The sequence below is a fragment of the Microtus pennsylvanicus genome, chromosome 7, assembly GCF_037038515.1.
Source record: "Microtus pennsylvanicus isolate mMicPen1 chromosome 7, mMicPen1.hap1, whole genome shotgun sequence".
NCBI classification, from domain to species: domain Eukaryota; kingdom Metazoa; phylum Chordata; class Mammalia; order Rodentia; family Cricetidae; genus Microtus; species Microtus pennsylvanicus.
In genome coordinates this window covers 55910751-55938652 of record NC_134585.1, presented here as the reverse complement: position 1 = coordinate 55938652, position 27902 = coordinate 55910751, and the positions used below count along the sequence as shown (strand labels likewise).

Below are 27902 nucleotides of genomic sequence, written 5' to 3'. Positions count from 1 at the left end.
TCTAGGCTTCTGTACTGAACTAGATAAAGGGGCACAGAGATGGTGTAGTCTCCTGCCCCAGAAGACTGGGGTGTGGAAAGCTTAGAAAGCCCAGGAGGAAACCGCAGTGAAGTAAGAGTCTTGCTCATTTCTATTCAGCACTACCCTCAAGTTCCTTTCTTCCTCTTTAGCCTCAAGTTTCTGTCCCCCCCACCCAAGTTTGGCTCCCACTGAAGGCAGTGACAGAACCAGAGGCCCTTTGGAAACCTGGCTAGAACTCTAAGCCCTCTTTGACCCATCTGGGAACCAGAAATTTCTGTGTGTACTAGAAGGGATGAGAAGAAGGGGGTGGACATGCATTCTCAGGATTGGAGGAGCAAGGGGGTCCTGATTAGTTTGGGAGACCACAAAGCTAGGTATGAAGGTATGAAGAGCTCAGAAGGAGGGAAGGAAAAGGGGAGCCCCAGCCCTGTGTCACCCCCATATACGCAGTTTCCTAACGTCACAGTCACTGCTAATGTCACTTGAAAGACTGTACTCGTCAAATGTATTTCAAAATAAATGTCACAGGACAGTAAGATGGTTCAGCAAGGAAGGACACTTGCTACCAAAACTGATAACCTGGGTTTGAGCTTCGTGACCCAATGGTGGAAGGAAAGAATCAACTCTCAATAGTTGTCCTCTGACTTCTAATATGTGCAAAATTTATAAATAAATGAAACTGTTATTACATGAAGTACAAAAGATCAATAGCTAGAGTTCATAGTTAACAGATAAACTAGGAGAGAGCTGGCATGGTGGTGCAGAACTCTAAGCCTAGGTATTGGGAGTTCAAGTTCATCCTTGACTACCTACCAAGTTCAGACAGGGCTACATGAAACCCTATCTCAAAATAAATAAACAAATAAAAAGATTTAAAAAAAAAAACTATAGGAACAGGGAAGCACCTTTAAATGACAATGTTGTTTAGTAGGTAGGACGCCAGGGACAAGAGGTGACCTAGGTTGCACAGGACTTGAGAAAGACTCTGGGGAGGAAAGGGACAGATTGTGCAGATCTACATGCAGTGAGGAGCCCAGGCCCCGTGTGAGGAGGTCTGAGAGGCAGGGGAAGCCTTTGACCAAGCTGGCACAGGGTGCTAAGACTTTAGAGAGCAGTGTCAGTCAGTGGCGAGGTGGGGTGTCTAGGAGGAACGTGGGCCATGGGAAGGTGACTTTCAGCTGCTGAACTGCTCCCTGAGGTGACATCTGCCTCCTCACCCCTCCCAGCATGGAGCAAGATATCCAAGGACGCTGAGGGCAGACCTGGCAGCATGCATCACCCTTAGCAGAGCAGGCATGCATCTGCAGCCATGCTGTGAATGTTCTGGAGCATGCACAACTGTGGCCCAGGGTTACTTCACCTGCTCCTTCTGGTCAAACAGTGAGCTTTGTGCAAGGGATTCCAGTCTCTATGGCCCTTGGCTCAGGAAGTGGTGACCTCTCCAAGGCAGGTGCATCCCTGGCCTGTCGGCACCTCTGCTGTATACCACTCCCAGCCCCCTCACCTATTTTGGTTCTGAGTCCCCTGAACACCAGGAAGGAGAGAACAGAGGAAGAGACTGGCCTGGGGTTCTGAGAGAAGAGCCTCAGAAGCCATGCAGGCCACGGGAGCTGAGGAGACGGGTGTCTACAGCCACTCCTCAGTTCCCAGTGCTCCTACCGTGAGCAGACCTTAGAGTACCAGCTCTCAGGTGCTGCTGGCGTACAGAACCCCGGCCTGATCCCATGAGTGGGGAGTCACTCCCTCACTCTCCTGTTTAAACTCTCTCTCACTGATGACTCCACGCACCCACTAGCTGGGCCCTGGCCTGGCCTCCTCTGTCTGTGTAGCTCCTTCTGGAGCAGCCTTCCCTAAGTTCCCAGGTGCATAGGCCTGCGCTGTCTCTGCACCCACACCCCTAGACACTCCTGCAGACATCACCCATCTCCTGCCTCCTGCAGGTCTCACCAGTCCCCTGCTTCCTGCAGACATCACCAGTCTCCTGCCTCCTGCCTCCTGCAGGCCTCACACATCATCTCTTGCCTTAGACTGCTCTGGCTTCACACAGCAAACTCCTTCATGAGGCCTGACCAACCATGCAGAGCTTGCAGGATCTCCACGTCCTGCTTCCTGACGGACACAAGCCTGTCCCACCTCCTGCTCCATAGCATCTGACCCTGTGTGTGTCTAATGTGTGTGAAACTACACAACACCTTTGCTTCCATCCCTCACTGTCTAGTGAGGCCAGAGCTGTCTGACTTTCTTCCCCACTGCCCTGCCTCCCTAAATGTTGACTTGTGCTCATGAACCAACACGCACATGCCTTTGCCATATGAGGTGAAATATGGGGGCTTCAGCCTTCACCATCCTCCTCTCCAGAAGAGGACACAGCATCAGAGAGGGACAGTGACTTACTGTGGTCACACAGAGATGAAGGGCTGCACTGGGGATTTGAACTCAGACCTTGATTTCAGTGCCACTGCCTTACCAAGTACCTTAGCTATTCACAAGAAGGTCTCAAGGCCACTGTTGTGGTTTGAATAAGACGTCCCCCATAACCTCAGGCATTTGAACACTTGGTATCCAGCTGGTAGTGCTGACTTTAGGAGGTGTGGTCTTGTTGGAGGAAGTTTGTCACAGTGGGTAGGTATGAGAGCCTAAGGCTTTACCTTACTCTTAGTTTGCTCTCTCTGCTTTCTGCTTAGTGGACCAAAATGTGAGCTTGGAGCAGCCTGTACCATCCTGTTGCATGCCTCTCTATCAGTGAATTCAACCCTCTAGAACCATAAGCCCAAATAAACTCTTCCTTTTAAAAGTTGTGCCGGTCATGGTGTGACATGGACCAGCAGACTCAGGATCCTGAGTGGGTGGACAAGAAATGAGAGAGAGAAAGAAGATAGGAAAGCTGGGACCAGGAGATCTTGCATAAGCTGATAACTTATGTCCTGTGAATTATTGTAGAAGGTTTGCAGAGGGGGAATGGGAGTGGTCAGCTGAGAGCCACCATGCACTGGGATGGAGTCAGCAGGAGGCTAATCAGGCGTTGTTGTAGGAAAGGAACACAGAAATCAGTGGTGCATCACAGACAGAGCACATGGACCTTGAGACTGATAACCACAGCCTCTTGTGGGGAAGAGTTGGGCTCCCAGGGTGTGAACCACAGCTTCTCTAAGGCCCTGGCCCCAGGCTATTACTGGTATTGCCCTGCTTGTTCCTGGTCTTAGACAAGGAACCAATCCTTCCCCATACTTCAGGGCCCCAGGGAAGCCTAGGACCAGGCAGTCGCCAACAATGGTGTCTATCACAGCAACTGAAAAGGAACTGATGCAGCCACCAGCACAGAGCTGCACCATCCATGTGTGAGCCTAGAGGGGAGGAGACAAGGTGAGAGCAAGAAAGTTGACAGGTAGCTTCAAATGTCAAGCCTGGAGTCTCCAGAGAAGGGAGCCTCAGTTGAGAGATCACCCTGATCAGACTGGCCTGTGGACCTGTCTCTGGGGGATTGTCTTGTTCTTAGCTGAGAGAGGAGCGTCAGTCCACTGTGGGAGACACCATTCCCTGGGCAAGTGGTCCTGCACTGTGTAAGAAAGCTAACTAAGCACAGGCCTGTGAGCAGACAAGGCAGCAGACTGCATTCCTCCATGGTCTCTGCTTCAGTCCTGCCTGAGTTCCTGTCCCGACTTCCTTCAAAGACAGACTGTGACAAAGAAACATAACGAAAATAAACCCTTTATTCCCTAGGTTGCTTTTGGCCAGAGTGTCTGGGTTTTGTAGTGTTTTTAAAGATGTTTTGATTGGGTGTATTTGTGTGTATCTGTAAGAGTTCATATGCACCATATGCCTGAGGGGGCCTAAAGGGGCATCAGATACCCCAGAACTGGAGTTACAGGCAGTTGTGAGCTGCCCAGTGTGGGTGCTGGAAACTGAATCTAGGTCCTTGCTGGAGCAATAAGCATGTTAATTACGGGGCCCTCTTTGCAGCCCCTGGTCAGAGTGTTTCCGTCACAGCAGCTGAGCAGACACTGAAGCAAAACTCAGTTCCTAATGAACAATGGAACAGGAATGAACATCAGGAAAGTAGTCAGGAGACGCTTGCGTGGTTGCACAGTGTTTATGTCATTACAATGCACCCCCAAACACTCTTTAGAGGTAGGAATTATTGTCCCCTATCATAAGACAGGGAAAACTGAGGCCCAGATATGGCTAGTGGCTTGGTCAGGTTCACACAGGGACCCCTGGATCCTATGCCTGCCCGCCTGTCCATCTGCTGCCCAGGAAACAGGGCTGTCAGGGCCAAGGAAGGTGCAGGGACAGGAATGGAGGAGGGACAGGAATGGAGGAGGGACAGGAATGGAGGAGGGACAGGAATGGAGGAGACACTCTGGCACCAGTGTGAGCTGATCCTCCCAGGTTCTCACTAGAGCAGTGGCTCAGCAGATGGCCAGCGAGCCGGTGATATGTGTGGATGCGTCTGTCTGTCCTTTCTTCTAGAACTTGATTTGTCAGTTGCTCAACCTAGTTCCTCCTCGGTCAAGCTCTGCTGGAAGTTGTCACTTTCTCTATCCAAGGTTACACCTTGGGCTGCTCCTCTCTCCACAAAGCCATCCTGGAGTGTGACCAAGGCCCCAGCTGTGTCACCCTCCTGACTGTGATGTTTGCTGTGCCATTAGGAGGTCCCTGACTCGGGGCTGAGGGTGTAGCTGTTGCATTTGGATCAGGGACCCTTCAGGTCTCCGTGGGCTAGTGTGCACCACTACTAGGGTGACGGTTCAGCCCACAGCCTACGGCCTACAGCCCATAACCCACACACAGTCCACAGCCCACAACCCATAACCCACACACAGTCCATAGACCACACCCCTCAGCCGTCCCTGCTCAATTCTACCAATGATCTCGATAGTAGAGGCCAAGTCTGGGTTGTGCATAGGAAGGAGGCAGAGTCAGTAGGGCCATTGGACCCTGGGCTCTGTTTTCTCTGCTCCTGCCTGGAGATATGGTTCTGCTGCTCATGTAGAAGGATGGCTCATAGCAGGATTTTTGTTGGCCAGAGCCAGCTCGCTCTCTCTCTCTCTCTCTCTCTCTCTCTCTCTCTCTCTCTCTCTTTCTCTCTCTCTGTCTGTCTCTGTCTCTGCGTCACTCTATCTGGTGAGTGGGTATGGGTATATGTCCATGTCTGTGTGCCCCTGTGTCTGCCCATCTTTTCCAGCCTAGAATCTGGTGTCAACTCGCCAGACCTAGTCCTCCTTCCACTGCTGTTCTATGCAGGGCAGCTCCATGTAATCTCTTCTAAGGGGTCAACCCCACGGTCTGGAGGAGGGGCCCTCTCCATGGGGCTTCAGACACGCCAATGATTAGTCTCAGTCTCCTCCATGAGCTCATCACTGCAGCATGGGGGAAGCAACTGGAATCGGGGGAGGCCAGGTTCAGCCTTTGCAGCCATCTTGGAAAAGGCTGGTCCTGCACCTGTAGGCTCTCGCTGACCTGAGAGAGGCCGGCAGACAGGAACCAAGTGCCATGTGTAAACTTCAGGCTTCCAGGACAGAAGGGACCAGCAGCCACAGTCAGGACACATCAGAAGACATGTGGCCCTGGTCAGCTCTAGGACCTCCTTGTACCAGTTCCTCTGTGATCCCAGGTCTTAGTCTCTGTCCCTTCTCATCCAGAATAGGACTCTATAGACACTGGCTGCCCGAGGGCTTATGGGTCTGGCTCTTGTCTCCAAACATATGGAGATGTTTGTAGGGAACAGAGGGAAACTGAGGACACGGTGGCCCTGGGTGAAAGGAAGGCAGCTGTACTGTGTTCCTGCCCCAGGGCCATTGTCTGGGCTTCGGTCCTCTCTGGCCTCTGAGTCCATTGGCATCAGCTCTCCAGATCACTGAGTTATCTTATACCAAGCAGGTTTCCACAGTGTCTCTGGTCCTTCAGGAAGATATATCCAGGGTTTAGCAGAGTCACTGCCCAAGCTGTAGCCTACAACAAACAGGGAGAGATGAAGAAAGGCCATGCCCTGCTCTCAGTGCCCCAATGTCCTGGGTGACCTTTGACCCTCTCTGGCCTCTGTATTGTTCCTTCATTTCAGAAGTGACATGTGGCACCACCCATGCCTGGCCACCCTCCTCCTCCCCGGATGTCACTGGTCATCTTGACTGGACACAGGCAGAGGTTTATTCCCCAGCCAAAGTCTCAGAGTCACAGTCCTCAGAGTAGGGACTCAGATCTTGGCCCTGGTTTCCAGGGGTGACTGTACTTACTTCCCATGTGCCTCTTCTTCCAAAAGCCATAGACCATAACCAACACCACAGGCGTCAGAAGGAATGTCAGCACTACCATCGTCACAGTGAGGTAAGTCTCCTGGGACCTGAGGAGGCAGGACAGGAGAGAGTCAGGACCGGGTCCCCACCTTGGCCACAGCTTCCTTTGGCAGACGGAAGCACAGAAGTTACCCAGCGGGTAACCTCACAGCGCTCCCTCCAGGTAGATGCTCCCTCTTGGGGATGAGCTGTGGGAAGAGAAAAGGAGACAGTGGAGTCATGGACGAGTCAGCAGGCAGAAGGCAGCATCTCCACTGTCACCTCTCCTCCAGCAGGTCCTCCACCCCCATCAGTGAAGACAAGGGTAGTTCACAATGGCCCTACGGGGCTCACGACATCAAGATTGCTGCCTCCACAGTGACTGAGGACCCCTCCTGCCCCACCCCAAGCTGTGGCAGAAGCTCCCTCTCCACAGTGACTGAGGACCCCTCCTGCCCCACCCCGAGCTGTTGCAGAAGCTCCCTCTCCACAGTGACTGAGGACCCCTCCTGCCCCACCCCGAGCTGTTGCAGAAGCTCCCTCTCCACAGTGACTGAGGACCCCTCCTGCCCCCACCCCGAGCTGTGGCAGAAGCTCCCTCTCCACAGTGACTGAGGACCCCTCCTGCCCCACCCCGAGCTGTTGCAGAAGCTCCCTCTCCACAGTGACTGAGGACCCCTCCTGCCCCACCCCGAGCTGTTGCAGAAGCTCCCTCTCCACAGTGACTGAGGACCCCTCCTGCCCCCACCCCGAGCTGTTGCAGAAGCTCCCTCTCCACGTGACTCCAGGGCCTGCACCGCCCATTGTGCTGGCGCCCTAATGCTGCCCCCACCAGTGGGGAACAGAAGGCGGCACAGCACCGTCCTAGCTCCCTTGGCCTTGAGTGGGCACCTGACACTGGATGCCCAGTGGGAGGACGCTCCTCTGTGCACAGCAGAGGCCACCTCAGCACGGTTTGCCAGCCGACTTCCATTCTCTGGGACACCTCACTCTCTTTCCAGTGCCAGAGTAAAATGCTGCTCCTTGTCTCAGGGTCTGGGGGAACCCAAGTAAAACAACCACACTTCCCTTTCCCAGTCCCTCGCCTGGCCCTGCCCTCTCCTCTCCATCCTTAGTCTTGACCCTCATCCCATTGTCTTCCTTTATGGCCCTTTCCATTTCCCATAATCCACTGCTGAATAGCATTGACCTCACTGAATTCATGGGGAGCAATAGGGAGTAAGAGTGGACGCAAGAGCGGCCTCTTGAGATCTGTTGGATTCTGAGAGCTGGGGCCATGCCTGAGAGAATATCAAATGACCTCTTGGGGGTTGACGGGTGGTACATCCCCGTGGTGGACAAGCTGCTGCTCAGGTATCTAAACTCGGTGGAGGTGGTCACTGGATCAGCAGAGAAGGTTGCATCACTAGGAGACAACGTCACTGGCTGGTTCTTTGTGCTCCTCCCACGCTCTGTGATGGTGTCACTGGAATTGGTGAAACTGTAGCTTGTCACAGGGGTTGGCTCGGTGGTCCCTGAGGCCAAGGTGAGGAGTCCAGATGTGAACACAGACACGTCACGGGTGAAGGGCACATGAGGGCCTGAAATGGGGACCTGGCCCGTCGTGACAAATCCACTCTCAAGGGTGTTGGTTAGATGCGTGCGAAGAATGTTTCTCTCAGTTGTGAGGGCTGAGGGACCAGAGAGGAGGAAATATTAGATTAAGGCAGAGACTTGAGTTCCACAGACAGACCTCACAGCCCCTCAGCTGCACAGATACTGAGGAGAATCTGCCCTCCGTGACTTTGGGCTTGGCTTCTGAGTGTCAGCTGTGTGTTGTTTCAGAGGGAGACAGGAAAGAGGAAGTAGACACGTGAGGAAGGGAGACACTGAACACTCTCTTCAGCCTCCCCTGTCAGGGCTGGTCCCCAGCACAGTGTCATCTGACTTCCTAGCTCCCCGGTCAATCAAGAGCACCAAAGAACTTTCCTTTAAAATGACATTTACTTAGCATGTAAGTGTGTGTATCTGTGTGTGTACATGTGCCACAGAACACATGTGGAGGTTTGGGGACGACTTGCAGAAGTCAGTTCTGTCATTCCATCTTCTGGGTCCTGGGGTTTGAACCAGGTCACCAGGCTTGATTGTAAGTGCTGTTGCCCAGTGAGCCATCTCACTGCCCCTTTGGAGTTTAAGAGAGATTTCTATAATATGGTGTTGTATAAAGACAGCTGCTTCATAATTGTGAGATGGGGCTAGAACTGGGGACAGAGAGGAGTCAAGGGTTTCAAATTCAAGAGAAAACTGCAAACAGTTGTGGTCAGTCACCCTCCTCGGGGTACACATCGACACCCAGGAGCAGGTCCTGCCCCTCTGACATCATCCTAACTCATTTCACCAATAGCAGCATGGGGTCTGGACAGCATGTGGGAACTGCAGTCAGGAGTTCTCAGTCCTGTGGGGACTCACAGGTCTGTCTCAGCAGGAGCAAGACAGAGAAAGACTTACAACCCCTCCTTCCCTTACAAGGCATGGAAAAGACATTCCTGAGTCCAGTGGTTGCTATGCAGGGAGGCCTGAGCCATTGTTCTAAGCAATGAAGCCTGAATAACAATGTAGGGGAGAGAAAAGATGGAGGAGCCTGGCAGGAGAGCAGCTGTGTCCCCACTCAGTTGTCCTGGGCTACAAGGCCTGGTTTCTGGGGTGGTGCACACCTGCTCTTAGAGTTGTAATTGGGCTGAGGTTTAAGTACATTTTTACATTTTCGTTTATTTATTTTGGGGTCACACACATTCCTGATATGAATATGAAGATCAAAAGTCCTGTAGCAGTCAGTTCTCTCCTCTACTTCATGGGCCCAGGGATCCCAGATCATCAGGTTTGGCATCAAGTGTCACGTGGGCAGGAGATTGTTTTTTCTCTCAACTGACAACATGGGCAAATTAGAAACCTTCCCAAGATCAATTATCCTTGTGAAGCAGAAAATGAAGACCTTGAGGGGCAGCTCAATCAGTGGTGCTGGCCGTGTGAACATGAGGACCTGAGTTCAGCCCCAGGAACCCAAGCATGGTGCACAGGCTTACAGTCCCATGCTGGGGGCGCGGACAGGGGAACTCCTGGGGTCACTGGCCAGAGACAGCCTAACCTACTTGGCATGTTCAGGCTCATCACAACCTCATGGCTCAAAGAAAGTAAAAGAGCAATGGCACCTGGGAATGACAGCTGAAGTTGTTCTCTGCCCCCCTCCCCACACGCATGTACGCATCCACGCACGCGCTGATAAGAGAAATGATGACAAAAAAATAAGCCCATTTCCTGGTGGCATCCCTCCAAGTGAAGAACCCAGGGTCAGTTTCTCCTGCTTCTTGGTTGGCATGGAGCTAGAACATTGGATGACATTCAGCACCACAGCTGGGAGGGAAAGTTATTCCTGATTCAGACCAGGGAGGATGGGGATGCATTCAGGTCAGGGGAGCAGGGCATGGCCGGTGGAGGGCAAACTCATAACAACAATGGCTTTCCCCAGACACTTCCTGGGTCCTCACCATTTCCTGTCCTATAAGTGTGGGGACCCCATCTTGTTCAGACTCTTCTCTCATCTTTCTGTACAAGGAGAGAGACTTTCCTATCCCCTTTGTTGTGATGAGCAGCTGTACTGAGATATGCTGGGGAGACCCCTTATCCTACAGTCTCTTCCACAGCCCTAAGCCGTGACCTTTAAATGCCCTTGACTCTCTTCACAGAGACACTTCCAAGTGCACACCCCAGTTCTGTCCCGTCATTAACACTTCAACTGCCTGCTTCCTCTCTCTACCTGAATCCAGAACATGCCTTCACATGACAAAACAGGGCTCTCGATTTTCCCTCCATATGAACTTTTTGGTGGTTCCCCACTACATAAATGCTACCATCCCCCAGCAACTGAAGAGTCAATATTCTCCTCCATTCTCCCCATTGAGAAAATCTTCCCTCACTCCAAAATAAACAGAGTCTTAAGAAGCCCCAGGTGCCCAAGTCCCACTTGTCCAAGCCCTTGCTATTTCCAGTCAGGCCCCTTGGTCTCACTGCCTCCTCTCCCTCCCCCACCGTTTGTCAGCAGTGACTGTGGCCTTAGAGAAATGGGGCTGACATGGCTTAGTCGGTCCAGCGCTGGCCTTGGAGACATGCAGACCTGGGCATACTGGTGTGTGCTTTTAATCTGGGCATGGGGAGCAGTGTAGCCCACTTGGCACAGTACCAGCCAGAGAGAGAGACACCCTGTCTCAAAATCAAGGACAGCTCCTATGGAGTGACCCCTGGGCTTGACCTCTGACCTCCACATAAACACAGTGAGGACAGCTCCTGGGGAATGACCCCTGGGCTTGACCTCTGACCTCCACATACAAACAGTGAGGACAGCTCCTGGGGAACCACACCTGATCTTGACCTCTGACCTCCACATACAAACAGTGAGGACAGCTCCTGGGGAACAACACCTGATCTTGACCTCTGACCTCCACATACACACAGTGAGGACAGCTCCTGGGGAACAACACCTGATCTTGACCTCTGACCTCCACATACACACAGTGAGGACAGCTCCTGGGGAATGACACTTGAGCTTGACCTCTGACCTCCACATACACACAGTGAGGACAGCTCCTGGGGAATGACACTTGAGCTTGACCTCTGACCTCCACATACACACAGTGCACCCACACATACATTTATATATACACACATGTGGGAGAGCAACATAAGATAGGGCATGCTTCTCTTCCTTTGCAGTCAGAATTAGACCCAGCTCTGTATCACTGAACTCAGAACCACTTGACTGAAAGCCTAGATAGAAGCTTTGGACTGGTGCGGGTGTAACACCTTTAATCCCAGCTCCTGGGAGGCAGAGGGAGTGCGAGCTCTGTGGTCAGAGATTCAGGGTCAGCCTGGTTGGCACAGTGAGCTCCAGTCCAGCAGGGCTACATAGTGAGACCTTGTCCCAAATAAACAAATAAATGTGACCAATTACTATAAACCTAACTGTTCCTTTCCCCTAATCCTCTCCCCCACAGCCAGAGTGGCCCAGCCACATCTGTCCTTCTGCAGGCCTTGCTGCATCTCTCTGCAGGGCCTTTGCTCATAAGGCTGCCCCAGCACGTGCTCTTCCAAGCATGACAGAGCTCTTCTCTCCTGGAGCTGCAGACACCAAGCAACTAGTTCATCATTGCTTTCTCAGCACATGCATCTCTCTGTGCCATGATTGGTCAGATGGCGTGTGACTGTCAGGGCTCCCCACAGGGCAGGACTATGCCTGGTTTTGCTCACTGTTATATTCTCAAGGCCTGCAACAGTGCCAGGCACACCCCAACTGTGAGTGTATGATGTTATATTCTCAAAGCCTGTGACAGTGCCGGCCACACCCCGACAGTGAGTATATGATGTTCAGACAACTGAAGACAAAACATGGTCCCGAGTTCCATCTCTCCTCCACACAGGACAAGGCCAGAGCCACACAGAGTTTGATAAAGCTCATTTTCTTTGTCCGTAAAATGGAGACAGGAAGATGTCCATAGTGAAGAACCACTCATTCTTATACTATCCCACCCATCCCAGCGCTGGCTGGGTCTGCTCACCTGGATACACTTCCAGCTGAAAACCCACCAACGGGTAGAGATTCCCAGCCGTGCTCCGCATGCACCAATATCGACCGGAGTCCTGGACTCTGAGGGCCTCCATGGTGATATGGACCACCTTGGCCTTGGCATCATCCCGCATTGAGTAGCTGGGCCCCTTCACCCAGCTCCGGATGAAGCTGGGCTCACACTTCTTCTTCCTGACCTTGCACCAAGCCTTGCTCTCAGCGCGGTTCCGGCGGTTCTTGTAGGAGCACAGCACAGTCAGAGACTCCCCTTCACGCCGCCACACTTTCCTGTACACATTCTCGCTGGAGGGACCTGGGGAGACAGGACTTTCTGAGCACGGTCTGGAGAGGAAGAGAAAGACATCTTGAAACCAGCAGCAGGAGGTGAAAGAAGGGTGCAGCAGCCCTGGATTTGTGGAACTCAGGGTGATGGGGGAGCACAGCCCCTCCCTCAGGGAGTCTGATGGGAGAAGCACAGGGCCCCCTAGCAGTTCGCTCCCAGTCTGATGGAGGAGACCCCAGTCCAATGAGGAAGCAGCCCTAGCAGGAACTCTCTACCAGATATTGTCTCTTTCTCTGGATAGTTTCTGGTCTTCGGGGATGTCCAGTATTTCATGACTGACCAGGGCTCTGCCTGAGACAGATGTGCAGACACAAACAGGTCACCAAGCTCTGGAGCCTGAGGGCACAAACTGCTGTGGTGACAAGAAGGTCCTGTGTCTAGGAAAGCGATGAAGAATTATTTTCCCCCGTAATAATTTTCTTCCTCCTCTTCCTCTTTCCCTCTCCACTCTGTCCCGTTGGTTTTGTATGGTGTGTTGGGGATCACACCCAGGGCCTCAAGCTTGTTAGGCCAGCACTCCACCACTGAGCCACACCTCCACCCTCTGCTGAAGGCCTTTAAATAGTACTGTCCATGGTGCTTAATATTCAAATAATCCATCGTTATAAACCCCAAAGATAAGCAGGCCACACAGACTTAATGGCCCTGCTGATGAGCCGGCCAGTGAATGCTACATTATTCACTGTTCATCCAATGGTTCGATGTTGCAACTTGACTTTGTGGTCTACAAATGTATTGGGCAAGCCATAGCTATCCCAGGATGCATGGGGCTTGCAGAGCACAGGATAGACATGCCTGGTCTCTTTATCTTGGGGTGAGACGTGACACAAGCCTGTAAGAGCATGAGGGAGACTGAGGTAGGAAGAGCTAGAGTTTAAGGCTAACCTGGGATATCTAATGAGTTCTGGCTAGCCTGGAAACAAAACCCTGTCTCTAAGGAGAAAAAGGGCTGGGGAGATGGTTTATGAAGACTCCTAAGCATGAGAACCTGAGTTCCAAACCCAAGACTCATGCAAAACAGCAAGCACCATCACTGTGCACCTGTTACCCCAGCAATGGCTGGGGGGGGCGGGGCAAGAGTGTGGATGTCCTGCACACGCGTATGTAACACACACATACAAAGGAGTATAAATGAATACATGAATGTGGTCTGTGTCCTTCCTAACCCAATCTGTTGAAGAGAGAGTAGAGCTAGAGGTGGCAGGATGATTCAGGGGGCAGAGGGAAGGAGGAGCTACAGTTAAGCCCCCCGAAACCACTTGCCACTGTAGCTGACGCTCTTAATCTTCTTCCCTTGCAAAGTGAACCACAGAGCAGACCTATCAAATTCACCTCAGCTCAGCTGTGTTTCGAGAAGAACCTTCTCCTTGCAGAGCAACAGAGGGGCACCTGGAGGAAGCCTCTAGGGTCCATGGTTCATTTATGTCTTCACTTTCTGTCAAACAGTGAGTGGTGGGTTTGCCAGTCCTCACCATACCCAGAAGGGAACAGGAAGTGGTAAGGGGTTGTCTTGGCAGCCAGGAAGGCAAGAATGGGTGAGCCTCCCACAGAGAGTAGCCACGATTAGCAAAAGGCCTTTGAGGATTGGTTCCCTGCAGGTCAGAGCAGAGGGACCGGATATGGCATCAGCTTTCCAAGAAAAACAGAATTCAAAGTGTGCAGACATGTACGAGGAGTCACAACAGCACCAACCAGAACTCTCTAGACAGACAAACGCCAAGCAGGTAATTTCTGGGAGGAAATTCTCCATACCAAGGAAATCCAGCTGATAAAGGCCAAAGTAGAGGATACACCTACACCATCCATGTGAGGCCTGGTGGAGCTCTCCCTGGGACCACATTCTCACAGGTCTCTGGCAAAGACCCACCAAGTCAGCCCAGCCTCCGCCCCCAGGAAACATTAAGACAATAGAGCAGGAAAAGGCAATGGGGGACAGACAGGAGGACCTGGTCTTTCTCTTCTCTCACCCCACCTCTCACCTGAGACACAGCTCTGTAACCACAAAAGCAGCAGCAGCAGCAGGAACGTGGAAGGCCATGGCTCCATCCAGTCACCCGGGGCTAGGGCCCACACTGACCCCGGGCATGCCACTTGGGTCAACCAGGGAGGGATGTCAGACTCTAAAAAGTACAGTTGCCCATTTCGGGAAGTGAGGCCGTGTGGCACACAGTGACCCAGGAGAGCCTATCGCAAGCCTGGGGAGAGCCAGTGGAGGGCGGGCGCTGGCAGTTTCCGCCCTCTTCCTCAGAACTGCCGGCAGGTGTGGCTGTTCCACCCAGTCCTGGGGCCCCTGGGCCTGGAGAAGCTCAACAACCACAACCTCTGTGATTCTCTACGGAAAACCTGATCCTCTGGGGCATCTCCTCATCCAACGTGGCCGGTCCACCCAGGGAACTGGAGGGTCGGCTTCTGGGACATTCTGCGCAAACTTTATGGTATCTTCTGGGTTCGGAGGTTCGGGAGCTGCTGCTCTCTGGCAGGCCTGGACACTCCTGCCCAAGGAAGGTCTTAAGTCTGGTGAAACGCGTTCCTTCCGCCACCTTGACCCTGACCCTCCTATTCTCAGCTGCTCACACAGGCGGCTCCTGCTCACTGTTGCAAATAACTGCTCACAGACTCACGTGCCGTCTTTTTTTGTCGTGGGGAAAATATGCAAATTTAGAAACCCACATTCACACACTCCACACTTGCCCCTGACTCTGTCCCTCTCTGCTGCTCCTCCTGTGGTATCTAACTCAGCCAAGGCTCTCTCTAGCCTTTCACTCCGCCCAGACTCCCAGGCTTAATGACACACAATAAACCTCCCCCTCCCCCATCTCCTCTCAGATTACTGTGCTCTCGGAGCCCCTCCCTCCCCGTGTTCTGCCGGCTTAGGCTTCTCAGAGCACACTCCTATCCCCTCAACTTCCTTTCCTCAGTCATATCTCTCTTCCACAGCCACCCAACTCTAGTTGAAATGACCCAGCATTTGGCCCAAGGCTCCACCCTTCCCTCAGTCCCCAAAGAATCAAGACTCTACTGTGTCCAACAGCTGTGCAAACCCATGATTATATGTGCTCCCTCTGCTTGATCAGGCCACTGAACAGAACGTCCTCCAATTTGCACAGCCACAGTCTTAGCATGAACTTGAACTCCCAAATCCCAGACAAAGGGGTTTTAGCTTTGATCACTTCAAACATCTAGTATCTTTTAACTCATTCATTCATTAGGCCTTGGACACTATGGGTAAAAGAACGAGACACACTTGTCCTGAAGGGTTCTGATGTGGCATTCAAAGGGGACACTGAGACACCTTATCTTTTGTGGGGAGAATTGTGTTCAATGCTGTGAACAGAAGTTCCTGGGAGGGGCTGCGCCCAACGCTGAGTCTTCTATAAGGCTAGTTGCCTGACTCACTCGTGACTCTGCTTTCCAACTGCTTATGGCTCTCACTGACCTGACTCCCCCACCAAGATGACTATACCTTTAAACTGCACTCCCAAACCAACCAAGTCAACTGGCAAGATGGTTCAGCCGGTAAAGGAGCTTGTTGGTGAGCCTGAGGACCTGAGTTCCAGTCTCGTAGTCACACCATGGAAGGAAAAACTGACTCCAGCAAGGTGTCCTCTGACACACAGACAAAATAAATAAATGTTAGGCACACACACACACACACACACACAGAAGCACACAGACACACACACAGATATACACACAGGCACATACAGATACACACAGGCACACACACACAGACACACACAGAGAGACATACACAGAGACACACGCAGGCACACACACACACACATATACTTTGTTGAGATCACTCCAAGAGAAGGTTAGCTTTGGAAAAAGAGAAAGAATAGCTACTTATTAAGACCATATAAGTATAATGTGTATAATCTGGTTAACTAAGTTAAGTTTTTATTACAATGATGCCATTATTTTTTATTTTTATTGTTTTGAGACAAGATTTCATTTACCCTGGTACTCACACTCTCTATGTTGACAAAGATGATCATGTACTTTAAATAATAAAGATTTTTCCAAGTGTGATGGTGCACACATTTAATCTCAGCAAAGGTAGTTGCCTGGTCTATATAGTGAGACCCAGATGCCAGCCTGGTCTACATAGTGAGATCCTATCTCAAAAATAAATAAGCGTTCTCCCTAGATTTAGTTTATTTTAATTTTTAAAAAATATTTTTATTTGATATCTGTGAGTATTTTGCCTGCATGTATGTGCTCCACACATGTGCCTGGTTCCTGTGGAGGGCAGAAAAGGATACTGGATCCCCTGGAACTGGACTTACAGATGGTTGTGTGTTGCCATGTGGGTGCTGGGAACCCAACCCAGGTCCTCTGCTGAGCCGTCTCTCTAGCTTCTTCCCCACCCCACCCCCTTTTTTTTTGAGAAAGCGGCTTCAGTGACTGTGGAGATCTTGAAATGAAGACAGTCCATAGTCAAGCTATCTTGGGCCATATTTTGCCGTGCTTGTGTGTGACCTATCTTTGTGAGCATTAGGTAAGTCTTTAGAATGTACAAGAGGCTCCTACTCTCCGCCAGTCAGCAGGCTGAGGATAAGGCCCGACAGGAGCTGAGGCCCAGACCTGGGCTTTGCACACTCTACAGCGGCCTGCCCTCCTTAGGTCTCTGCCACTATACTTTAAAAGTGCCCCGATGTGTGGCTTTGTTTGTTTATCACTAGAACACTTCATGGAGGAGGCTAGAGAGATGACTTAGCTCTTTGGAGCCCTTGTTGTTCTTGCAGAGAGAGGGCTGGGGTCCAGTTCCCAGCACCCATGGGACAAGTTGTAGTCTCCTTAACTCCTGTTTCAGAGGATCTGGCTCCTTCTTTCTGGCTTCTGAGGCAGGAGGCACATATATGGTACACATACATGCACGAAAGCAAAGCACCCCACACAAAATAAAAATAAATATCTACTTTTTAAAAACCCTGCAAGGAAACGTTAACATGTTAAAACATGGAATTTGGAGTAACCTAGTCTGTGCTCCTAGACAAAAGTTACTCTTTGGGAGCCAACTCCCAAGTAAACTCTGTCTTCTCCCCTGTGAGGTGAGAGTTGTATTTCACACCTGCAGAGCACTAGGCAGACAAGCAGACAGCAGTATGGTCAGGGATCTGAGGAAAGCTTAGAGGAAGTGGGGGAATTCCAAGTCACATGGTTGGTGGGTACCCAAAGTATTTGCTTGCAGCTGGGCTGTCACTGAGTCAGCTCCAAGGTTGAGAAGGGCAAAATTCTGCAAAACAAGTTATTTTAGCTCTAAAAAGCAAATGGTTTCGTTTCAGAAACTGTTACAGTTCAACCATCATGGGGGAACTTCACAAAATGGTGTGGCCCTGACTAACAGTATCTTCAGGCTTTTCTGCTTTTCTGCTCACTGAAGACCTGGTGTTTCTTTCCCAGGGCTCACACCCCGAGGTCAGACTCTCTCTTCCCCAACACACATGGTGTCTTCCTCCCTCCCCTCCATCAGAGCAGAGGCTTCGGACATGAGAGTTACACTGACCCCTGTGAGGGTGTTCTAAGCAAGAACAGACCTACTAAGCCCCCCCAACCCCCCACAGCGTGTCCTGCACAGAATGAGACAAGGTAACAAGTGAGGTCATGGTGACAGAGTTTTGGGTGGTTAGGAGGTCATGGTGACAGTTACGGGTGGTTAGGAGCCGTCTGACTCGGGTGCCTGGAGCCAAACTTAAGACCTCTTCCAGAGCAGCACACTGTCTGAACTACTGAGTCCTCTCTCCAGCCCTCATTTTTCTTTACATTTATTTTTCCCACTTAAAAATGAAATAAACTTCACTCTCTTCAGTGTCCAGCCCAGGGAGGTTTTGTATCTACTGCTGTAATGGAATTGCACCATTCCCCAATCTTTACCATAGTTTACCATAGCCCCTGATAGCCTCTCAGCCCTGGGCAATCCCTAATGTGGTTGACTTTTTTCTTAGAGTGTTTCCTGTAGGATGGATCATTCTGTGCTGGTTTCTTTTGATGAAATCCTATATGTAATTTTAATGGCTCATATTTTTGTATTCTCAAAGAAACCTTTGTTTAAGCTACGCTCACAGGCTTTTAACAGCTTTCTAATATACAATTCACATAATATAACATCAACCCAAATATCTATCCCTGGGGCTGGAGATTTAGCTCAGCTGTAGAGTGCTTGCCTGGCATGCATGAAGCCTTGGGTTCCATCCCCAGCACCGCATACCCAGGGTGTGGTGGTGCACAGGTCCTGGAAGATCTGGACAGGCTTCTCTAATGCAAAGAAGGACCAAAGGAGAAGTAGACGTTGTCTAAAGCGTTGGGGGTTGCAGGCTGGGGATGTGGCTTAGAAAGTGTCATGTCTACCATCCAAGCACCAGAACCTGAGTTTGTGTCCCCAGGCCCTGTGTAAAAGCTGACGGTGGTGTCATGTACTTGTCATCATACAGGGGTGAGGGGAGACAGGTGAGTTCCTGGAGCACATTGCCCAGCCAATCTAACTGTATCAGTGGCTTCTGGGCTCAGCAACAGACCCTGTCTTAAAACCAAGGTGGAGAACCATTGAGAAGCTGGCCCAATGTTGACTTCTGCCCCCCCCCCCCCTCTCTCTCACACACACACACGTTAGGGGAGAACTCTAGAGCATGAAACAGAAGAAACCACAAAGGAAATAAAGGGTTTCTGGAGAAATGGCTCAGTGGGTAATAGCACTGACTGCTCTTCCAGGAGCCCTGAGTTCAATTCCCAGCATCTGCATGGTGGCTCACAATTGACTCTAACTTCTGATGTCCACTTCTATCTTCTACAGACACCCAGCATGCAGGTGGTGCATGGGCAGACATGCAGGCAAAACACTCTTCACATACAATAAAAACATTTTTTAAAAGAGGAAACGAAATGCTTGCATGCCTGTTCTGATGCCCCACTGGAATATGCCAGAAAATGGCCAAGTCTTCCCCTGACAGGGAAAGGTAGGTCAGATGACACCAGCAACCTCAGAAGACACTAGACATGTTTAGGATGACAGCCACAGATGCTAGAAGATTTTGTTCCTAATGAATCCAGCAGCCCTCAAGGACCCTGGACCCAGTATAAGATCCACAAGTTTCTTGCATTGCTACAAGGGAGGCCAACATTGCATGGCATTTGTGAGACCAAACCCTCTCTTTAAAACAAAACACAAGGTCTCACTATGTTGCTATGAGTGGCCTAAAACTTGCTATGTAGACCAGGCTGGTGTGAAACTGACAGATATTCTCCTGAATCTGTCTCCCGAACACTGGAATTAAAGGCATGTGATACCACACCTGGCATCAAACCAATGCCTGGTCTCACCATTCCTGCCACATGAACCAGACAATCCCTGCCCTGCATCACTGGAGCTCCTCCACCCATGGCCATCCCACCCTGCACATGAGAGCTCCTCCACCCATGACCATCCCACCCTGCACATGAGAGCTCCTCCACACATGACCATCCCACCCTGCACATGAGAGCTCCTCCACCCATGACCATCCCACCCTACACATGAGAGCTCCTCCACCCATGGCCATCCCACCCTGCACATGAGAGCTCCTCCACCCATGACCATCCCACCCTGCACATGAGAGCTCCTCCACACATGACCATCCCACCCTGCACATGAGAGCTCCTCCACCCATGACCATCCCACCCTGCACATGAGAGCTCCTCCACCCATGGCCATCCCACCCTACACATGAGAGCTCCTCCACCCATGACCATCCCACCCTGCACATGAGAGCTCCTCCACCCATGACCATCCCACCCTGCACATGAGAGCTCCTCCACCCATGACCATCCCACCCTGCACATGAGAGCTCCTCCACCCATGACCATCCCATCGCACAACACTGGAGCTCCTCCACCCATGACCATCCCACCCTGCACATGAGAGCTCCTCCACCCATGACCATCCCATCGCACAACACTGGAGCTCCTCCACCCATGACCATCCCACCCTGCACATGAGAGCTCCTCCACCCATGACCATCCCACCCTGCACATGAGAGCTCCTCCACCCATGACCATCCCACCCTGCACATGAGAGCTCCTCCACACATGGCCATCCCACCCTACACATGAGAGCTCCTCCACCCATGACCATCCCACCCTGCACATGAGAGCTCCTCCACCCATGACCATCCCACCCTACACATGAGAGCTCCTCCACCCATGACCATCCCACCCTGCACATGAGAGCTCCTCCACCCATGACCATCCCACCCTGCACATTAGAGCTCCTCCACCCATGACCATCCCACCCTGCACATGAGAGCTCCTCCACCCATGACCATCCCACCCTGCACATGAGAGCTCCTCCACCCATGACCATCCCACCCTGCACATGAGAGCTCCTCCACCCATGACCATCCCACCCTACACATGAGAGCTCCTCCACACATGGCCTTCCCACCCTACACATGAGAGCTCCTCCACCCATGACCATCCCACCCTACACATGAGAGCTCCTCCACCCATGACCATCCCACCCTGCACATGAGAGCTCCTCCACCCATGGCCATCCCACCCTACACATGAGAGCTCCTCCACCCATGACCATCCCACCCTGCACATGAGAGCTCCTCCACCCATGACCATCCCACCCTGCACATGAGAGCTCCTCCACCCATGACCATCCCACCCTGCACATGAGAGCTCCTCCACCCATGACCATCCCATCGCACAACACTGGAGCTCCTCCACCCATGACCATCCCACCCTGCACATGAGAGCTCCTCCACCCATGACCATCCCATCGCACAACACTGGAGCTCCTCCACCCATGACCATCCCACCCTGCACATGAGAGCTCCTCCACCCATGACCATCCCACCCTGCACATGAGAGCTCCTCCACCCATGACCATCCCACCCTGCACATGAGAGCTCCTCCACCCATGACCATCCCACCCTACACATGAGAGCTCCTCCACCCATGACCATCCCACCCTGCACATGAGAGCTCCTCCACCCATGACCATCCCACCCTACACATGAGAGCTCCTCCACCCATGACCATCCCACCCTGCACATGAGAGCTCCTCCACCCATGGCCATCCCACCCTACACATGAGAGCTCCTCCACCCATGACCATCCCACCCTGCACATGAGAGCTCCTCCACCCATGACCATCCCACCCTGCACATGAGAGCTCCTCCACCCATGACCATCCCACCCTGCACATGAGAGCTCCTCCACCCATGACCATCCCATCGCACAACACTGGAGCTCCTCCACCCATGACCATCCCACCCTGCACATGAGAGCTCCTCCACCCATGACCATCCCATCGCACAACACTGGAGCTCCTCCACCCATGACCATCCCACCCTGCACATGAGAGCTCCTCCACCCATGACCATCCCACCCTGCACATGAGAGCTCCTCCACCCATGACCATCCCACCCTGCACATGAGAGCTCCTCCACACATGGCCATCCCACCCTACACATGAGAGCTCCTCCACCCATGACCATCCCACCCTGCACATGAGAGCTCCTCCACCCATGACCATCCCACCCTACACATGAGAGCTCCTCCACCCATGACCATCCCACCCTGCACATGAGAGCTCCTCCACCCATGACCATCCCACCCTGCACATTAGAGCTCCTCCACCCATGACCATCCCACCCTGCACATGAGAGCTCCTCCACCCATGACCATCCCACCCTGCACATGAGAGCTCCTCCACCCATGACCATCCCACCCTGCACATGAGAGCTCCTCCACCCATGACCATCCCACCCTACACATGAGAGCTCCTCCACACATGGCCTTCCCACCCTACACATGAGAGCTCCTCCACCCATGACCATCCCACCCTACACATGAGAGCTCCTCCACCCATGACCATCCCACCCTGCACATGAGAGCTCCTCCACCCATGACCATCCCACCCTGCACATGAGAGCTCCTCCACCCATGACTATCCCACCCTGCACATGAGAGCTCCTCCACCCATGACCATCCCACCCTGCACATGAGAGCTCCTCCACCCATGACCATCCCACCCTACACATGAGAGCTCCTCCACCCATGACCATCCCACCCTGCACATGAGAGCTCCTCCACACATGGTCATCCCACCCTACACATGAGAGCTCCTCCACCCATGGCCATCCCACCCTGCACATAGGAGCTCCTCCACCCATGACCATCCCACCCTGCACATGAGAGCTCCTCCACACATGACCATCCCACCCTGCACATGAGAGCTCCTCCACCCATGACCATCCCACCCTGCACATGAGAGCTCCTCCACCCATGACCATCCCACCCTGCACATGAGAGCTCCTCCACCCATGACCATCCCACCCTGCACATGAGAGCTCCTCCACCCATGACCATCCCACCCTGCACATGAGAGCTCCTCCACCCATGGCCATCCCACCCTACACATGAGAGCTCCTCCACACATGGCCATCCCACCCTGCACATAGGAGCTCCTCCACACATGACCATCCCACCCTGCACATAGGAGCTCCTCCACCCATGGCCATCCCACCCTGCACATAGGAGCTCCTCCACCCATGGCCATCCCACCCTGCACATAGGAGCTCCTCCACCCATGGCCTTCCCATCCTACACATGGGAGCTCCTCCGTCCATGAGGAATCCCCAGAATTTGACAAGTACCTGCCTCATCTTTTGTATCAACTGTGTCTTGCCTGTGTGGACCCCAGAGCAGTTCAGCTCTGCCCCAGGACCCACAAAACAGACATGAGTGCTCTCTGTCCTCCTCAGAGCTCTCAAACCTGCCCTGCCAATGCCTCTGGTGTGGATTTCAGCTGAAGAAGCTGTACAGACACACCACCATGCCCACCAAACCATAACCCCAAGACGCATCTTCAAGGGGCTGTCTCTTAAAACCATGACAGTCTCCTCAAGGTTCATGTGTTAAAGGCTTGGCCACCTGCCTGTGTATACTGAGAAGTGACAGAACTTTTAGGAGGTGTGGCCTACTGTCTGTCACCTTGACACAGGTCAGAGTCATTTGGGAAGAGAGAGCCTCATTGGTGGATATACCCCCACCAACAGGCTGAGCTGTAGGCAAGCCTGTGGTGTATTTCCTTAATTGATGGTTGCTTTGGGAGGACCCATCTCACTGTGAGCAGTGCCAATCTTGGGCAGGTGGTCCTGGATACTGTAAGAGAGCAGGCTGAGCAAGACTCATGGAGCAAGACACTGAGCAGCACCCTCCATGGCCTCTGCATCAGCTCCTGCCTCCAGGTTCCTGCCTCGAGTTTCTGCCCTGCCTTTCCTCAGTGATGGACTGTTACCTGAAGTGACTGCTATTGGGAGGGAGTTAGGTTATTGTTGCCTAGTCTCTCTCTCTCTCCTTCTCTCTCTCTCTCTCCTTCTCTCTCTCTCTCTCTCTCTCTCTCTCTCTCTCTCTCTCTCTCTCTTCCACACTTTGTCCTCAACCCCTTTTTTCTTTTCTTTTCCTCATGAAGTCTTGAAACACAGAAAATCTAGGTTTGTTTTGGATATTTTTAGGCAGGTCTCTCATGCAGCCACAAGCTGACCTCAGACTGGCTGTGTACCTCGATCTTGGTAATCTTGAATTATTCATCTTCCTCTCTCTGCTTCCCATGGGCTGGAATTCCAGGTTTGTGCCATCATGCCTATCTTTGGGATTTTAATTCTCTGACCTTTTTTTCTCTATGACTCCTATCTCCACTTCAACATACATATATTTGTTTCTTTTAAATATCTTCTTACTTAACATTTATATCTTTAATTCCTATTATGATTTTGTATAGCCTAAAGTGTAAGAAGGAGATGAAAATTTCTTCCAAATAATTCAAGATATTCTCTTGGCTTTTGTTAATCTCTGATATGGGTGACTTTATGACATGTTGAATAGGTCTATGCATTTGGGCTTCCTTGGTAGGATTCTCACCTCTGTTTGCACTTGGGTGATCTTAAGCAGTGAGTACTAAAAGAGAGGAGGAAAAATAAGATGAGAAAGGCTGCCAAATGCTGTAAAAAGAATAACTTGAAATAACAGAGAAATAAATAGAACAGTTATTCTGCTATAGGAGATGAAAAGTCATACAGTCAAAATTAAAATGAAGACATTAAGCTTATTCAGCCCAGCCAGGCATGATGGTGGATAGATTAATTCACAATTGAAGAAGTAAAGAAAGGTAGATCTCTGTGAGTTTGAGGCCAGCCTGGTCTACATAGATAGTTCTAGGACAGTCAGGTTTATGCGGAGACCATGTCTCAAAAACACCAAAATACCAAAACAAACCAAAACAAAAACCCAAGCTTATGCTGAGAGACGAGGAACATCATAAAACATTTGTCATTTGATTGGTGGTTTGGGTTTTTATTTTATGTGCATGGGTGCTTTACCTGCATGCATGTCTGTGTCCAACACATGTGCAGTGCCCAAGGAGGCAAAGACTGCACTGAACATTCTGGAACTACTGTCCTTTTTGTTTTCCCCCTCTCTAATTTTTAACATACACATTTTAATATAATTGTTACTTATATATTTTTAATTGAAAATAGATTCTTCTCTCATATAATATATCCCAAACAGTTTCCCCTCCCTATACTCCTCCCAGCACCCCCACACCTCCCCTCTTCCCCGAATCCACTCCCCTTCCATCTCCCATCAAAAAATAGCAGACTCCAGGAGATAACAACCAAACACAACAAAACGAGGCATAATAATGCAAGGCGAGTGCCCTCAGACTGAAGCCGAGCAAGGCACCCGAACAGGAGGAAGAGTCCCAGGAGCAGGCCAAAGAGTCAGAGATAACCTGCTCCCACAGTTAGGAGTCCCACAAAAATACCAAGCTGACAGCCACCCTATGACATCTAGACAGAGCACCCAATCTACGAGTACAGCAGAATCCCATTAGGAGTGATCTCATTGCTTTGTATTGTTGTTTATTAGTCGTGTTTGGTTCTATCCTAGGTCTCTGGGATGTCCTGTCTCCAATTCCTGGCCATCCAAACAGTGTTGGGCATGGACCTTCTCCTGGCTCAGGCCTCAATTTAAACCAGACACTGATTGGCCCCCAAGTCCCATGCAACCATTGCCCTGGCATATCTTGCAGGCTGGAAAGATTGTTGGTTAAAGGTTTTTGTGACTTAGTTGGTGTCCATGTTTCTCTTTGGGTAGACTGCAGAGCACCTTCCTGCGCTAAAGAGACATGAATGTAGAGGTGAAGGCTCCATGCAGGCACCAACTAGACTTTCCATGTTCCATAAGCTGCATGCATGTCGTCCTGGGCAATGGGGCCCACTGTCAGTTTGTAGAGAGCAAATTTAAATTTTATATGTATGTTTATTTTTTCTTACACTAACATAAGCTCTCCCTCCCTCCTTTCCTTTCTCTATACCTATTTCTCTGTGTATGGGGGGTGGGGTTATCCATCCTAGTAATGGAGCTCAGGCGGTCAAGCCCAGCAGAAAGTGCCTTTAGCTGCTCAGCCACTTCACTGGCTGGAGTAAATAATAATGACAAGGAACAAATTAGATATTTGATTATGAAAGGGAAAGTTGTTGAGCTAAGGATTTACTGAACAAGCAGGAGACTGGTCAGGAGAGGGTACCAAGGAGTGATCTGCAGTCATTAGGGAAGGATAAAGTGAAGAAGAGAGAGCGATAGAATATCACGATGTGGGGCTCGAGAGCTGGCTTGGCAGCTAAAAGCACTGGCTGACCTTTAGGTGGACCTCCTGGGTTCAATTTCCTGAACCCACATGGCCACTAACAACCATCTGTAACTCCAGTCCCCAATGATATGATGCCCTCTTCTGGTCCCTACAGGTACTGCACATCCACATAACACATTTGCTTTGCTTTCACACACAAAATAAATATAAAAGACATATTTTTAAAAGAAAACTTAAGAGACAAGGAAACTAGAAACAGAAATATTAATGTCTCCTCAAGGAAGTCCTGGAAGAAAACTTGAATAGTAAATAGAACTATTTCAAAAATAATACTTAGAATTCTTAAAATTAAAGTAACATATAAGACGTCAGATTGGACATGTTCTGAGATCCAAATAGAATGAGTAATTATATACTTCACATTAAGACATTATAATATCATTTTCAAAGATTATAAATTTCAAAAATTATAAAAATGTTTCAAAGAGATAAACTAGATGAGTGGAGGGAAAACCTTGCCAGCGTTGGGCTTCCCAACAGGAATACTGACAGGGTGCTGATGTGTCATACTATGTTCAAAAACTCAAAGGAAGATAACTTTGAGGTATTAAGATGTTAATACAAGTTTTTAAATGGTGGTGGTAAGTGTTAAGATAATTTTGAGGTCAAGATACCAAGATAACATAGGCAAAGGCTGTAGCAGGGCAGGGAAGTGATGGCTTGGTGGGGAAAGTCCTGAGTTCAGATCCCGGTGTGCATGTAACAAGCCGGGTGCAGAGGTGCAGACCTGTAATGGCAGAACAGGATAGGCAGAGACGGGCGGATCCCCGGGGCTTGCTGGCCAACCATTCTAGCCGAGTAAATGAGCTCCAGGTTAGGAGAGAGACTCTGTCTCCAGAAATACGGCGGTGGGCTGGAGAGACGGTGCTGCAGTTGAGAGCACACCAGAGGACCCGCCAGGCAGCTCGCAACTGCTGTAACTCTGGCTCCAGGGAATCCCATGCTCTCTTCTGGTCTCTTTGAGTATCAGAACACACACATGCCCATGCACACAAACACACACATCCATGCACATATATACACACTCACAGTACACACTCTCACACAAACCCCATACACACCCTCACACCTACACACATGCACACACATATATACACACTCACACAGCACACACATTTATACACACACACCCATAACACACACATACATGCACTCACATACATATACACGGGTGCACACACACATGTGCATATACACACACTCAAATGTATACACACACATCTTAAAAACAATAAAATGGAAGTGACCAAGGAAGATACCTGGCATTGACCCTGCCCTCCACACACATACCTGCACACTCTCATGCCTCCACACACATGTCCTCACACCTTCATGCCTGCACAGTCTTATGTGCATTCACACTACATAAGTAAGTACTTTAACTAAATGTTGCCTCTTAGCATCTAAATGGCTGCGAATTTTTGTCCAACCCATCTTCATCCTATTGCTATTCTTTGTGTTTCTGTGTTATATGTGTGAATCTGACCTAGTCTTTGGCAGTTTTTATGAGAGCAGAAGGTAGGCATTGACTGGGCAGCTTGGGGGAGGGGAGACCCAAAAGCAGTATTTCCAGAAACATTCTTAGTTCTTGGTCTAAAAATTCTGAAAAAGAACTGCCCTAGTTTTCTGTTTATTACTGCAATACACAACATGATCAAAAACAACTTGGGGAGGAAATGATTTATTTGGCTTACAGCTTACAGTCCTCTATCAAGGGAGCCAAAACAGGAACTGAAACAGAGACCACAGAGGACTGCTGTAGGGGACAGAGGCCAACCAAAGCAACCCACCCTGGCTCTGAAACCAAAGCCAGTGAAAGAAACCCACCCTAGCTCTGAGATCCAAGCCAGTGGAAGAAATACTTTAGTCCTAAACCCAGAACCAAAGAAATGGACCCTGACTCTGAAACCAGTGCCAAAGAAACATACTTTGGCCCTAGAATTAACGCCAGTGAAAGAAACATGCCAT

At 50.8% G+C, this 27902-nt stretch overlaps 1 protein-coding gene across 4 annotated transcripts; it reads right to left on the bottom strand.

Annotated features, from left to right (window-relative positions):
* Positions 1–4092: 4092 nt before the first annotated feature.
* Positions 4093–14845, bottom strand: Treml2 (triggering receptor expressed on myeloid cells like 2). 4 transcript variants are annotated; one of them, XM_075980912.1, is made up of 5 exons: positions 14212–14843; positions 11882–12231; positions 7594–7963; positions 6255–6361; positions 4093–5973 (listed from the first exon to the last, which is right to left on the bottom strand). In XM_075980912.1, the coding sequence occupies exons 1-5, from the start codon at positions 14268–14270 to the stop codon at positions 5876–5878; spliced, it is 984 nt and encodes a 327-aa protein (XP_075837027.1). In that variant the 5' UTR covers positions 14271–14843; the 3' UTR covers positions 4093–5875. The 4 variants fall into 4 exon arrangements, with proteins under 4 accessions (XP_075837027.1, XP_075837028.1, XP_075837025.1 ...); XM_075980913.1 differs by having other exon boundaries at positions 11882–12202; XM_075980910.1 differs by lacking the exons at positions 4093–5973; positions 6255–6361 and having other exon boundaries at positions 7041–7963; positions 14212–14845.
* Positions 14846–27902: the final 13057 nt, after the last annotated feature.

Coding starts and splice junctions, on each gene's coding strand:
- Treml2 (XM_075980910.1), bottom strand. CDS start 14,270: ATGGCCTTCCACGTTCCTGCTGCTGCTGCTGCTTTTGTGGTTACAGAG. Junction 12,232..14,211: donor GTTACAGAGCTGTGTCTCAG/GTGAGAGGTGGG, acceptor CTTCCTCTCCAG/ACCGTGCTCAGAAAGTCCTG. Junction 7,964..11,881: donor TCAGCTGGAAGTGTATCCAG/GTGAGCAGACCC, acceptor CTGGTCCCTCAG/CCCTCACAACTGAGAGAAAC.